This window comes from Oncorhynchus clarkii, chromosome 7 (assembly GCF_045791955.1).
Source record: "Oncorhynchus clarkii lewisi isolate Uvic-CL-2024 chromosome 7, UVic_Ocla_1.0, whole genome shotgun sequence".
NCBI lineage: Eukaryota > Metazoa > Chordata > Actinopteri > Salmoniformes > Salmonidae > Oncorhynchus > Oncorhynchus clarkii.
Window position 1 is genome coordinate 44,401,725 of NC_092153.1, and position 13,885 is coordinate 44,415,609.

The 13,885-nt window shown below is 41.0% G+C and overlaps 1 protein-coding gene across 1 annotated transcript in view; it reads left to right on the forward strand.

Annotated features, from left to right (window-relative positions):
• LOC139413352 (inositol 1,4,5-trisphosphate-gated calcium channel ITPR1-like) overlaps window positions 1-13,885 on the forward strand; it is a 143,317-nt gene extending 129,432 nt beyond the window's left edge. Inside the window, exons 61-62 of the mRNA XM_071160611.1 lie at window positions 9,541-9,702; window positions 11,470-13,885. Coding sequence (XP_071016712.1) covers window positions 9,541-9,702; window positions 11,470-11,559 — 252 coding nt within the window. The 3' untranslated portion in view covers window positions 11,560-13,885. The remainder of the gene's footprint in view (window positions 1-9,540; window positions 9,703-11,469) is intronic.

Consider the following 13,885-nt stretch of genomic DNA (forward strand, 5'->3'; position numbering starts at 1 on the left):
TTTTGGCATGCAGTTAAATATATCTGTCCCGTGGTGAGAATACATCTAAAAAAATCTTCAGAAATAGAAAACCACAAGCACCAATACATTGTCGACTTTTTAAAAGTCATCCTCCACCCTGTTTTACCGTGTTACACCCTCTGGTCCATCGATATCGCCCCTGTCTGGTTACTGCCAGGAGGTAGCCTCGTGATAGCTGCTGAACAGTGTGGGAAACCCCTCCCTCCCACAATGTCTGCTGTGTCTCCGATGCCAACCAGGCCTGAGGTTATTGCACTGAAGACCTAATTACCTACTCTTCCAACGGCATGGAGGCATCTCGAACACATACATTGACATTTAGACTGAAGAACTCCACGGGAGGTAGTTCATTCCTTGGTGTCTTTAGAATTGTTTAAAAATATGTTGGTGCCCGATGAGTTTTGTTCAAATTCTGTTCTTCAATGTCAGTAGGCTATCCATTGCTTTTTTAGTGATTTCATGGAGAATTATAGCTGTCAACAGTGGTAACTTTCCTGATGCAGTTGTGCTGGTGTTGGCTTCTGACACAGTTTTCAGGCACTATTTGGCCCAGTTCTGTCTCTCGGTTTGAGGTGTGCTGCGAGGTCTTATGAGGAGTCATCTGATTTGGGATTAACTAACCCCCTCTTAGCCTTGGACCCTACTGAGCCAAACAGAGCTTGTCGGGGACACATTGTGGTCCAAAGGAGGATTTAAAGTGACCTCTGCTTGAGAGAGGGCACATGGTGTGTTAGAATCCACTGACCCGTCAACTCGAACAGTCAACCACAACTGGGCTCATGCAACATGTTTGATCATGTGGGGCCTCCTGCTCTGGATTGGGAGCTAAATTAGGTGTCAGCAGCACGGCTCTCTGCAGAGCTCAGACATGGTAATTTACTGCAAGAAGCTGAGTTTAGAGAATTCACAGCTTAGATGTTAGCTCTCCAGCATCAGGAGGTTCATGCATGTCTGCATGCAACACTTTTACCAAGAACTAAGTTAATAGCTTGTATGTGTGTACAGTATATGTGTGGGTATACAGTTAATGTCGGAAGTTTACATACGCCTTAGTCAAATACATTTAAACTCAGTTTTTCACAATTCCTGACATTTAATCTTAGTAAAATGTCCCTGTCTTAGGTCAGTTAGGATCACCACATTCTTTTAAGAATTTGAAATGTCAGCATAATAGTAGAGAGAATTCTTTATTTCAGCTTTTATTTCTTCACATTCCCAGTGGGTCAGAAGTTTACATACACTTAATTAGTATTTGGTAGCATTGCCTTTAAATTGTTTAACCTGGGTCAAATGTTTCGGGTAGCCTTCCACAAGCTTCCCACTCCATTCCTCCTGACAGAGCTGGTGTAACTGAGTCAGGTTTGTAGCACACGCTTTTTCAGTTCTGCCCACACATTTTCTATAGGATTGAGGTCAGGGCTTTGTAATGGCTACTCCAATACCTTGACTTTGTTGTCCTTAAGCCATTTTTCCACAACTGTGGAAGTATGCTTGGGGTCATTGTCCAATTGGAAGACCCATTTGTGACCTAACTTTAACTTCCTGACTAATCTCTTGAGATGTTGCTTCAATATATCCACGTAATTTTCTGTCCTCATGAATCATTCTATTTTGTGAAATGCACCAGGCCCTCCTGCAGCAAAGCACCCCCACAACATGCTGCCACCCCTGTGCTTCACGGTTGGGATGGTGTTCTTCGGCTTGCAAGCCTCCCCCTTTTTCCAACAAACATAACGATGGCCATTATGGCCAAACAATTCTATTTTTGTTTCATCAGACCAGAGGACATTTCTCCAAAAAGTACGATCTTTGTCCACATGTGCAGTAGCAAAACCGTAGTGTGGCTTTTTTTATGGCGGTTTTGGAGCAGTGGCTTCTTCCTTGCTGAGCAGTCTTTCAGGTTATGTCGATATAGGACTTGTTTTACTGTGGATATCGATACTTTTGTACCTGTTTCCTCCAGCATCTTCACAAGGTCCTTTGCTGTTATTCTGGAATTGATTTGCACTTTTCACATCAAAGTACGTTCATCTCTAGGAGACAGAATGTGTTTCCTTCCTGAGCGGTATGACAGCTGTGTGGCCCCATGGTGTTTATACTTGCGTACTATTGTTTGTACAGATGAACGTGGTACCTTCAGGCGTTTGGAAATTGCTCATAAGAATGAACCAGACTTGTGGATGTCTACAAAAAAAAAATCTGAGGTCTTGGCTGATTTCTTTTGATTTTCCCATGATGTCAAGCAAAGAGGCACTGAGTTTGAAGGTAGGCCTTGAAATGCATCCACAGGTACACCAATTGACTCAAATGATGTCAATTAGCCTATCAGAAGCTTCTAAAGCCATGACATCATTTTTTGGAATTCTCCAAGCTGTTTAAAGCCACAGTCAACTTAGTGTATGTAAACTTTGACCCACTGGAATTGTGATACAGTGAATTATAAGTGAAATAATCTGTGTAAACAATTGTTGGAAAAATGACTTGTGTCATGCCTAACCAACTTGTGGATGTCCTAACCAACTTGCCAAAGCTATAACTTTAGTTTTTTTGTTGTTGAATTTTACCCCTTTTTTTCCCCAATTTCGTGGTATCCAATTGTTTAGTAGCTACTATATTATCTCATCGCTACAACTCCGGTACGGGCTCGGGAGAGACGAAGGTTGAAAGTCATGCGTCCTCCGATACACAACCCAACCAAGCCGCACTGCTTCTTAACACAGCGCGCATCCAACCCAGAAGCCAGCCGCACCAATGTGTCGGAGGAAACACCGGCACTTGGTTAGCATGCACTGCGCCCGGCCCGCCACAAGAGTCGCTGGTGCGCGATGAGTCAAGGATATCCCTACCGGCCAAGCCCTCCCTAGCCCGGACGACGCTGGGCCAATTGAGCGTTGCCCCACGGACCTCCCGGTCACGGCCTGTTGCGACAGAGCCTGGGCGCGAACCCAGAGTCTCTGGTGGCACAGCTGGCGCTGCAGTAGAACGCCCTTAACCACTACACCACCCGGGAGGCCCAAGCTATAGTTTGTTAACAAGAAATTTGTGCAGTGGTTGAAAAACAAGTTTTAATGACCTAAGTGTATGTAAACTTCCGACTTCAACTGTATGTATGTGTGTCTATGTGTATATATGCTGAATGAAAGCAAATTATTTTTGTCCATTAAAATAACACCAAATTGATCAGAAATACAGTGTAGACATTGTTAATGATGTAAATTACTGTTGTAGCTGGAAACGGCTGATTTTTAATGGAATATCTACATAGGCGTCAGAGGCCCATTATCAGCAACCATCACTCCTGTGTTCCAATGGCACGGTGTGTTAGCTAATCCAAGTTTATAATTTTAAAAGGCTAATTGATCATTATAAAACCCTTTTGCAATTATGTTAGCACAGCTGAAAACTGTTGTCTGGATTAAAGAAGCAATAAAACTGGCCTTCTTTAGACTAGTTGAGTATCTGGAGCATCAGCATTTTTGGGTTCGATTACAGGCTCAAAATGGCCAGAAACAAAGACCTTTCTTCCGAAACTCGTCAGTCTATTTTTGTTCTGAGAATTGAAGGCTATTCCATGCGAGAAATTGCCAAGAAACTGAAGATCTTGTACAATGCTGTGTACTACTCGCTTCACAGAACAGAAAGAGGGGTGGGAGGCCCCGGTGCCCAACTAAGCAAGAGGTCAAGTGCATTAGAGTGTCTAGTTTGGGAAACAAATGTCTCACGAGTCCTCAACTGGCAGCTTTATTAAATACTACCTGCAAAACACCAGTCTCAACGTCAACAGTGAAGAGGAGACTCCAGGATGCTGGCCTTCTAGGCTGGTGTTTTGTGGGTACTATTTAATGAAGCTGCCAGTTTAGGACTTGTGAGGCGTCTATTACAGCCTGATTCTAAAATTGATTTAAAAAAAGTGTTCCTCATCAATCTTCACACAATACCTCACAATGACGAAGCGAAAACAGGTTTTTTGACATTTTTGCACATTTATAAAAAATATATTTAAAAAATGTTTTTTTAAAGTATTCAGACCTTTTGCTATGAGACTCGAAATTGAGCTCAGGTGCATCCTGTTTCCATTGATCATCCTTGAGATGTTTCTACAACTTGATTGGAGTCCAGCTGTGGTAAATTCAATTGATTGGACATGATTTGGAACGGCACACACAGGTCTATATAAGGTCCCACAGTTGACAGTGCATGTCAGAGCAAAATCCAAGCGATCAGGTCTAAGGAATTGTCCGTAGAGCTCAGAGACATCGATTAAAGCTTTGAGTCTTCTTGGGTATGACACACTACAAGCTTGGCACAACTGTATTTGTGTAGTTTCTCCCATTCTCCTCTGCACATCCTCTCAAGCTCTGTCTGGTTTGATGGGAAGCATCGCTGCACAGCTATTTTCAGGTCTCTCCGGAGATGTTCGATCGGGTTAAAGTCTGGGCTCTGGCTGAGCCACTCAAGGACATTCAGAGACTTGTCCCGAAGCCACTCCTGCGTTGCCTTGGCTGTGTGCTTAGGGTCGTTGTCCTGTTGGAAGGTGAACCTTCGCCCCAGTCTGAGGTCCTGAGCGCTCTCAAGCAGGTTTTCATCAATCTCTTTGTACTTTGCTCTTTTCGTCTTTCCCTTGATCCTGACTAGTCTCCCAGTCCCTGTCACTGAAAAACATTGCCACAGTATGCTGCTGCTACCACCACCATGTCAGGTTTCCTCCAGACATGACGCTTGGCATTCAGGCCAAAGAGTTCAATCTTGGTTTCATCAGACCAGAGAATCTTGTTTCTCATGGTCTGAGAGTCCTTTTGGTGACTTTTGGCAAATTCCAAGCGAGCTGTCATGTGTCTTTTAACTGAGATGTGGCTTCTGTCTGGAAACAGGCCGGATTGGTGGAGTGCTGCAGAGATGGTTGTCCTCCTGGAAGGTTCTCCCATCTCCACAGAGGACGTCTGGAGTTCTGTCAGAGTGACCATCGGGTTCTTGGTCACCTCCCAGACCAAGGCCCTTCTTCCCCAATTGCTCAGTTTGGCCGGGCGACCAGGTTTAGGAAGAGTCTTGTTGATTCCAAACTTTTTCCATTTTAAAAATGATGGAGGTCACTATGTTCTTGGGGACCTTCAGTGCTGCAGAAATTGTTTGGTACCCTTCTCCAGATCTGTGCCTCGACACAATCCTGTCTTGGAGCTCTATGGACAATTCCTTCCACCTCATGGCTTGGTTTATGCTCTGACATGCACTGTCAACTGTGGGACTTATATAGACAGGTGTGTGCCTTTACAAATCATACAGAATCAGTTGAATTTACCACAGGTGGACTCATATCAAGTTGTAGAAACATCTCAAGAATGATCAATGGAAACAGGATGCACCTTAGCTAATTTTCGAGTCTCATAGCAAAGGGTCTAAATACTTATGTAAATGTGATATTTCGTTTTTTTATTTGACATGAATTAGCAAAGAAATCTAAAAACCTGTTTTTGCTTTCTCATTATTCTGTATTGTATGTAGATTGATGAGACAAAACAAACAATTTAGTAAATTTTAGAATAAGGCTGTAACATAACAAAATGTGGAAAAAGTCAAGGGGTCTGAATACTTTCTGAATGCATTGCATGTAAAATGTATATGCAAAATGTGTGTGTATGTTCGCAAGAAAGCTGTAACAAAGGAAAGTTATTTTTGACCACCGAAGAGGGGGATGGATTAATAAAAAAAAGTAAATGTTTGAGTGGAGGAATCGGTCACATTAGTTATCCTCTTATGATGTCACAACTCAACACAGGAGATCTTTCTTCTTCATTTGACATGGTAGGGGAAAAGGCTCCCTATGTTGGTGTAATAGGCTTAATACGGTATAATAGTTCTATTGATACATTTCCCCCTTCTTTCTCCCCTGGTTACCCTAACAAGCATGACAGTGTCTCATGATGATGCTGTCTGAAGTGGTGAAGACACCTCATATGCACAGAGGGGATTTAAGAGATCAGGGGGTGTAGATAGAAGTCAGACAAGTCTGACAATGACTGGGACTGACGTCAATTGCAGAAAGCCTTGGCTGAAGTGTCGGGTTGAAGGCTTACATTTATATTGCTTGACTTGGGTACGCCAGAATCTGTTGCCCTCATTATTATTGCGGCCCATGCTCGCTGCTCCGAGATGCATCCACATCGTGATTTGAACTTTGAATCGCATTGATAAGAGAATGCTTTAGAGGCATTTCAGAAGAAGGGGAGTGAGAAGGAGTTTTCCCATTGTGTTTTGCACATTGTTTCTATTTGTTTGTTTGGTCTATTTTGAAATGTGATCTGTTTCTTTAATTTGTGTGGAAGAGTAGTAGATGTGGTGGGTTGTCAGTATGTCAGGTGGCCTGTGGCTTGCCTGTGACGTTTCTGTTGCTGTCAAAACCACACAGCATCCTGTTTCTCTGTCATGGCCCTTGTGGTTTTAATAATGGAAAATGAATTTCTGTCATTTCCATTGAGCTACTGTGAAGATTAATTTAATGTCAGCGGTGACATCGGTCTGAGACTTACTGGAAGTGTTTTCACTTGTAAACACTGAGAAAGGAAAAGGGGTTTTGGGGGGCTGGGCTGTCAAACTGACTCTTGACACAGACAGCAAAGGGCAGGATGATCAATCTTGCCGTACTGCACGCCTCTGCCCCTTTCTCATCCAAGTTAAGCCTGGCACTTTGATTAAAAAATGATTTCAGACAAATAATGTTGACACGATTTTACTTATGTCATTATGTCTGAGCTATACATTATTTTTCTTGAAGGATTTGTTTCCACGTTCAGCAGTACACTAGCAGAGCAATCTAGTATACTGTGTCGGTGCATTTCTAGTCTATTATAGTAGGTAGATGTCCAATACAGAGTACGCATGTACATGATCACATGTGGGAAAGCAGCATTGTGCTGCCAGGGGGGTGTGGGGTTGAGCTTGCACACAGCTCTTCTTTCCTCATCTCAGAATGAGTCTCTGTGTGATTCCCCTGTCCTGCTGTTTGTCTGACCTAGGACTAGCCTGTGGCCCATGCAGCCGCCACTCTCGCCCCCGCATCTCAGACTACACCACTGAAACCCAGGGACTTTTCCAGCCATGCAGCTGTGCTCACAACCAGCGACAGTGCAGGTGCTACCCAGCACGCTCCTGTTCAAGCACACAATCTACTGTTCGGTCTGAAGTTAAGCTAACTGTAATGCTATTTTGTAGGGTCTGGGAGTGCACATGCATGTACATGTAGCTAAAGGAGTGCCAATTTTTTTAATGGTGTGCATCTACCAACGTGTGTTTTTGTTGATGGGACTTCCAGAGAGACCTATTCACACAGCCTCCGTTTGTTTGAGGGCAGGTTCAAACGGTGCACAATAACATTGGTATGTAGTGGCCAAGTGCTGGAGGAGATGGAGGGGTGACAGAATGTGCTCAGAGTGGCCCTTTGCTGCTCGCCTGGATGAACGCAGCGACTCTTTCACTGGCTCAAGGCTCTGAAGTGACTGGCCGTCACACTTACTGTGTTCTCCACGCGTACACGTTTGTGCACTAGGTGCGCTGGGCATGCCTTTTACAGTATGTTTTCCCTTTTCTATTTTTAGAAGCCATCAGTTTAGTCATGCGATTCCACTCGGTTAGAGCAGATTAGCATAAGAAATTAATTGAGAGGTATTGACTGATTGATAGCTGTAGTGTTTTGATGTGTACTGTAGGCTACACACCAAGGAGGTGCGTGGAAACTTTTTACAAATGAGGAAAGAGGCAAAGAGTTGTTACAAATCACTGTGGATGACTTGAGACGTTTTTCTTACCTCAACTATTTAGATGTGAAACTAATCAGTGGTGGCATTTGGAAAATTCAAGCAATTCTCATTTTGTCACTTTAGGTGTGTGTTGTGTTAAACTCCACATTGCCACCGAAGAGGAAGTTTGCATGCAACAATATACCACATTAATGAAATGGGGAACTCAGCCTTATATTGCTAGTTAAGTCTGAGTAAATGTTCCTCTATTCGGCCCTCACACATCCAACCTGACTGTGTTATTGTATAATTAGATCATCATTTTTTTAAAGGAAGTTGTCTCGGTAAGTTTGAACTCCCTGGTATGGAAAGTCCCCAACATTAATTCTATTACATTTTATTATAGGCTTGATAAGTGCACAAAGACAGACAGACAGACAGACAGACAGACAGACAGACAGACAGACAGACAGACAGACAGACAGACAGACAGACAGACAGACAGACAGACAAAGAGGGATTGAGAGAAACACAAGTCAAAGAGGCATCTGTTTGCCAAGTGGAGCCGTAGCTAGCTAATATATTTGATGTCATTCTGACTTACCCTAGTGTGTAAGGCTTTGTCAAAGAAAATCAAAGGGGGTTAGCATGTTATTGGTGAAATTTGATGAAATAAGTGTTCACCAGAAATGTAATTACACTGAACAAAAATATGAATGCAAGGTGTTGGTCCCATGTTTCATGAGCTGAAATGATCCCACAAATTTTCCATAGGCACAAAAAGCTCATTTCTCGTCAATTTTTTACAAATTTGGTTACATACCTGTTAGTGTGCAGTTCTCCTTTGTAAACATAATCCATCCACCTGACAGGTGTGGCAGATCAACAAGCTGTTTCAACAGCATTATCATTACACAGGTCCCCCTTGTGCTGAGGACAATAAAAGGCCCCTCTAAAATGTCCAACACAATGCCACAGATTTGAGGGAGCATGCCATTGGCATGCTGACTGCAGGAATGTCAACCAGAGCTGTTGCCAGAGAATTGAATGTTAATTTCTCTACCATAAGCCGCCTCCAATGTCATTTTAGATAATTTGGCAGTACGTCCAACCGGCCTCACAAATGCAGACCACGCGTATGGCGTCATGTGTGCGAGCAGTTTGCTGAGTCAACTTTGTGAACAGAGTGGTGGCGGTGGGGTTCGGTATGGGCAGGCATACAGACAACGGACACAATTGCATTTTATCGATGTGTATTTGAGTGCACAGAAATACAGTGACAATATCCTGAGGCCTAATGTGAGGTCAATTTTTTAAAGGTATATGTGAACAACAGATGCACATCTGTATTCCCAGTCTTGTGAAATCCATAGACTATTGTCTAATGCATTTATTCCAATTGACTGATTTCCTCATATGAACTGTAACTCAGTAAAATCTTTGAAATTGTTGCATGTTGTGTTTTATATTTTTGTTCGGCATACATTAAATTAATGACAAAATGTGATGAAAATATACCTTTTTTCCCTGAGCAAACAAATTGTAAAGAGATTTGATTGATGTTTAAATGATAGGTTATTTGATCAATTCTGGGCAGTACATTAAATATATGCTAACACTTTACAATGTTTACTTTTTCAAAGTGTATGGAAGTGTTACGAAAGTGTTACCAAATATGTTCTATATATTATTTTATAATCATGATTAGAGACCAGAATTTAAATGTATTGTGCTCCAACAAATGTTCTAGTCATGCTTAAATAACATCTCTTCTCCCTCTGGTCACCAGGAGCACAACCTTGACTGGTTTCCACGGATGCGGGCCATGTCTCTGGTCTGTAGCGATGCGGACGGGGAGCAAAATGAAATCAGGAGCCTACAGGAGAAACTGGAGTCTACCATGAAGCTAGTCTCCAACCTCTCTGGACAACTGACTGAGCTCAAAGAGCAGGTGAGTCGACCCTTTTGCCTGTGACTAGATGGTGGTCTGTATAGATATTGCGATGAAAATATTACATTATTTCGATATTTTTCCATGTCATTTGTGTAGCTTTGATCTGTTTGATAGCAACTCTTTGCCTTGTAGGTGTAGAGCTTACTAAAATCAGAAGGCAATGACTCACAATGCTGCAGCTCATGTGGCCTTCAACCTGATCTGATTTACGTCATTAAGCAAGGATTAGTTCCACAATGACTTAGCTCACACTGTATTGTGGGCATCCTAGTCAGAGCTAGAGCTTCTTTAAATGCAGTAATTATATTTATGTACATTAATCTGGTAGACTTTATATGCCCATGGTCAGATTACAGTAAATTGGCAAGATGATAATGATGATCTTAACACCTTTTATTTCCTATTAACATATCAAAAATATTATTATAATGACAATGATCATAATGGCAATGACTATCATTTAATTATACAACCTTTATTAGTTGTGTTCGGTTCAAGAAAATGTTACTGGTCATAAATCATTTCATCGAACTCTGCATACTGTTTCTTGTAAACAAAGTAGTATTTTGGTCTATCAATAAAATTAGACGTGTCTATGAGGAAGTGGGTGTTATCTAGACACTGAACCAGACAGAAGGAAATGGTTGTTGTGTGGCTAAAAGGTTTGGATGAGGGCACAAAAACCCTTTTCTCTTGATTATTCATTACTAAATATCTCCATAAATACATGTTCGGATCTGAATTGGTTGATGTCTACTTGGCTTTTGTACGTTTTTTTCCACACGTACACAAACATGGACCAAAATATGAAAATTAACTTTTGGAGTTTAGTTGACAGACAAATTCAGACTAAACTGTGCTTTTTTTTTTTTTTACATTGGACTGTTTCAGTCTTATTTTCCCAGAAGTTGCCTTCAGTGCCTCCTGTCCCCTCCCTTGCCTGTAAGAGTCTTAAGCATGCTCCATGGCACTCAAAAGTGGCACAAACAAGAAAATGGTTTCAAAAGCAACTGGCCCAGACAAGAGCTCCATCTGTTACATAATTCCAACGAAAATTGATTTAATTAGTTTGCTGTGGCACAAATAAAGAGTCACATTCTACTGTAACTGAGTTTAACCAGTGGCCACCCCCACAGCACTCTCACAAACTTTAATGCTGCTCTTTCTAGCACTTCCCAACATCTAATAATTAATTCCTTTTATAACGCTCATCTCATGACCAACAGCGTTTGTGAGGGTATTTGTATGGCCTTTGCCATTGTATGTTTGCAATATTAAGATTGCAAAATCTTTTTTTAGGACACTTGTTTTGTTTTGTTTTAATACTTCAGTTTATTTCAAACGGATGTTGTCCCTAGTGCCATGAAAGCCAACATCTTGCATTATTACTCATGAGCCTGACTTGAATGTAAAAATGTATTTTACTGGGGTTTCACTGCTGGTTGTTTGCTTACTGTGGTGTACATGTTGTTAGACAAGATGACGTTCTAAAAGGGTAGAAGGATACGTTTCAGATGAAACACTGAAACCCTCCCGTTAAACCCAAAAGCTTTCACTTCGTTGCTGTGCAGCGTTTGCAGGCACGGACAGTTTTTTAGAACTTTATCTGAAAAAAGAAACTTAGCATCAGCTTATTTGGAGGCTAGTGTCAGACACCGACAACCTTTAACCCGACAGTAGATGTGACAGAGCAGCGGAGGTACAGATACAGAAAATTGGAGTTGAGCCAATAACCCAGCTCCTGTCCCGTGTGTTGTCCTCTAGATGACAGAGCAAAGGAAGCAGAAACAGAGAATTGGACTGTTGGGCCATCCTCAGCATCCTCAACACGCCAACCCCCAGCAACCTGCGTGAGGCTGAGGATGCCCCCAACCTAGCCACAAGACCCAGGAAGACCCACTTCTACTCCTGCTTTGTGTTTGCATAGAGAACAGAGTGCAGAATCTTCACTTAGTGGTCACTCCCGCCTTCATACTGTAGCTACCGAGTGTGAGTGCGAAGCGTAACAGTATAGGGAACACACTGACATAGCTAGTCATATAATTGTGATGTGTAGGTTAGCCCACAAAGGTATAACTCAAACAAGAACACTCACCACACCCAGACACGCCATCTTTTCCCCAGGCCATTTGGGATTGGTGCCAAATGTTTTCTATGTAGAAAGTGAATTCTCATTACATGGCCTTTACTGGGTGAACTTGAAATACAGCAGCGCTGTACCGGACACAGGAATAGGTAGTCCAACGTGAAGATGACACTGAGAGACATGGAAAGAAACATCTTTTTGTTAATACTACTGGTATAGCAAGCAGTATTTAATGTCTTATTTTTGTATTTTGTGCAATATCACTACTTAAATATGCAACCACCTCCTTGGTGTATGAATTTAAGTTGTTCTTTAAGTCATGCCTTATTTAATAGGGACAGAAAACATGGTCAAATGGGAGCTTTATTTTGTATTATTTTGCTTCAAATTAAATAGGGACCTGTTGTTAGGCTTCACATATGGAAATTATTCCATGTAGAATAGCAGTTGGCTGGACAGATCAAGTTACATGCATTGTTCTGGGCTTTCTGATTTTACTTGTTTTATTTCTTTCAGAATGTTTCATAAAAAGTATTTAATACGCTTAGTAGAGATATAGTATTGTCTGAGAGCAAGTATAGGTCTTGTTTTCGGCTTCCTTTCTGCAAATAAGAATGTGTCCTACCTTGTTGTACTATTTTATGATATTTGCTTTCTTATTTAACTGGGATAGTGGGAGGTGTTAGGACATTTCATCCAAACAAATTTCAAATATGACCAAGCTGTCATGATTTGTTAATCTTTCCACATTTTATTGCACTAAATATTATTAGCATCTATCGTCCAGGTTTGTCATGTTTTAATTCTACACCTATCATGTGTGCCATTTGTCCCTTTAAGACATATATTTGGCTACTGATTTACTACTTGTGACAAAGTCATTGTGTTTTTCATTGTTTTATCGTTCAGCACATCTGAGTTCTCAATTCTACTGTTTAATACTTCTTTCAATTCATTTCTGTTTTTTTTTTTACATTGTCGCTTAAGCCATTGTTGTTGTATAGGGACCTACGTTTTCAGAAAGGTAATATGGAATTTAAAGCGGTGTTACTGGAAATTAATGTTCAAAGGACTAATTTAAAATAGTTAAGTACTGTCAGAATTGTAAAATAATGTAGAATTATTTAATAAAATACACAGTATGTAATTCTCCTTTATGTCCACCATTGAATCTTGTCACTACACAGTAGGCTAATGGGCTACTATATAGGAAACGTTGTGGTTGAGATAAATCACAGATGCTGCCTAAGTCTGCTTTTAATTCATGAGGCCTATAGGCATTCTATACATTTTACAGTGACTCAATTCTGTATAGGCAGTGTACTCTGTTTAACCTCAAGGTGCAGTGTAATGGGTTTATTTGCATGGTTATTTTTTATCTGTGGGTGGAACTACTTTGAAATGTTCTAGACAACTAGCAAGTCAGCTTTGTAGTAAGCAGAGAGCCCAACGGCCTTCAATTTTTTCACAATTTATTTTATTTTTAAGATGAATATTGTGGATCTCATTATTGAATTTGTAAATATATGTCCATATATACACATCTGGCCAGTGTCTTGAATAGGTATTGACTTTAGCTTGATAATCAGTTACTTTGTATCAAATGTTGAAGGAAAGCTGTATTCCAGTTTTGTAGTCCATTGCAAAATCCAGCTGCAAAGGTCAGAGGTAACATCATTTCCCCCCTATTTTTTTCACCTACTTCTACAGTGTCTGCTTTTGTTATAGAAAATATTACTTAATTTGTATTCAACTCTTTGTAAGTATTGTCACAAATATTGAGGCATTTATACACAGTATAGTCAAATACTGGCAACCTTGCACTTTTTCAAGGGAGGTCAATGGAGCAGAATGTTCTGTTTTTTCTACACTGGTTGTATGGTTACTTTTAACCCTGTAGGCACCTGCAATTTACCACAGGTGAGATAAATTACACATTAACGAGAATCACTTGCCTCTAACCAAATTAATTAGAGTTGTGAATAATGTAGTCCTGTCCATTTTTGTGAAAAATATTAATTTCAGTTTAGATTTTTTTTTCTTCTTCTTGGTCCTGTGCAGTTGTAAATCAAACAAATACACGTGTGAACACAA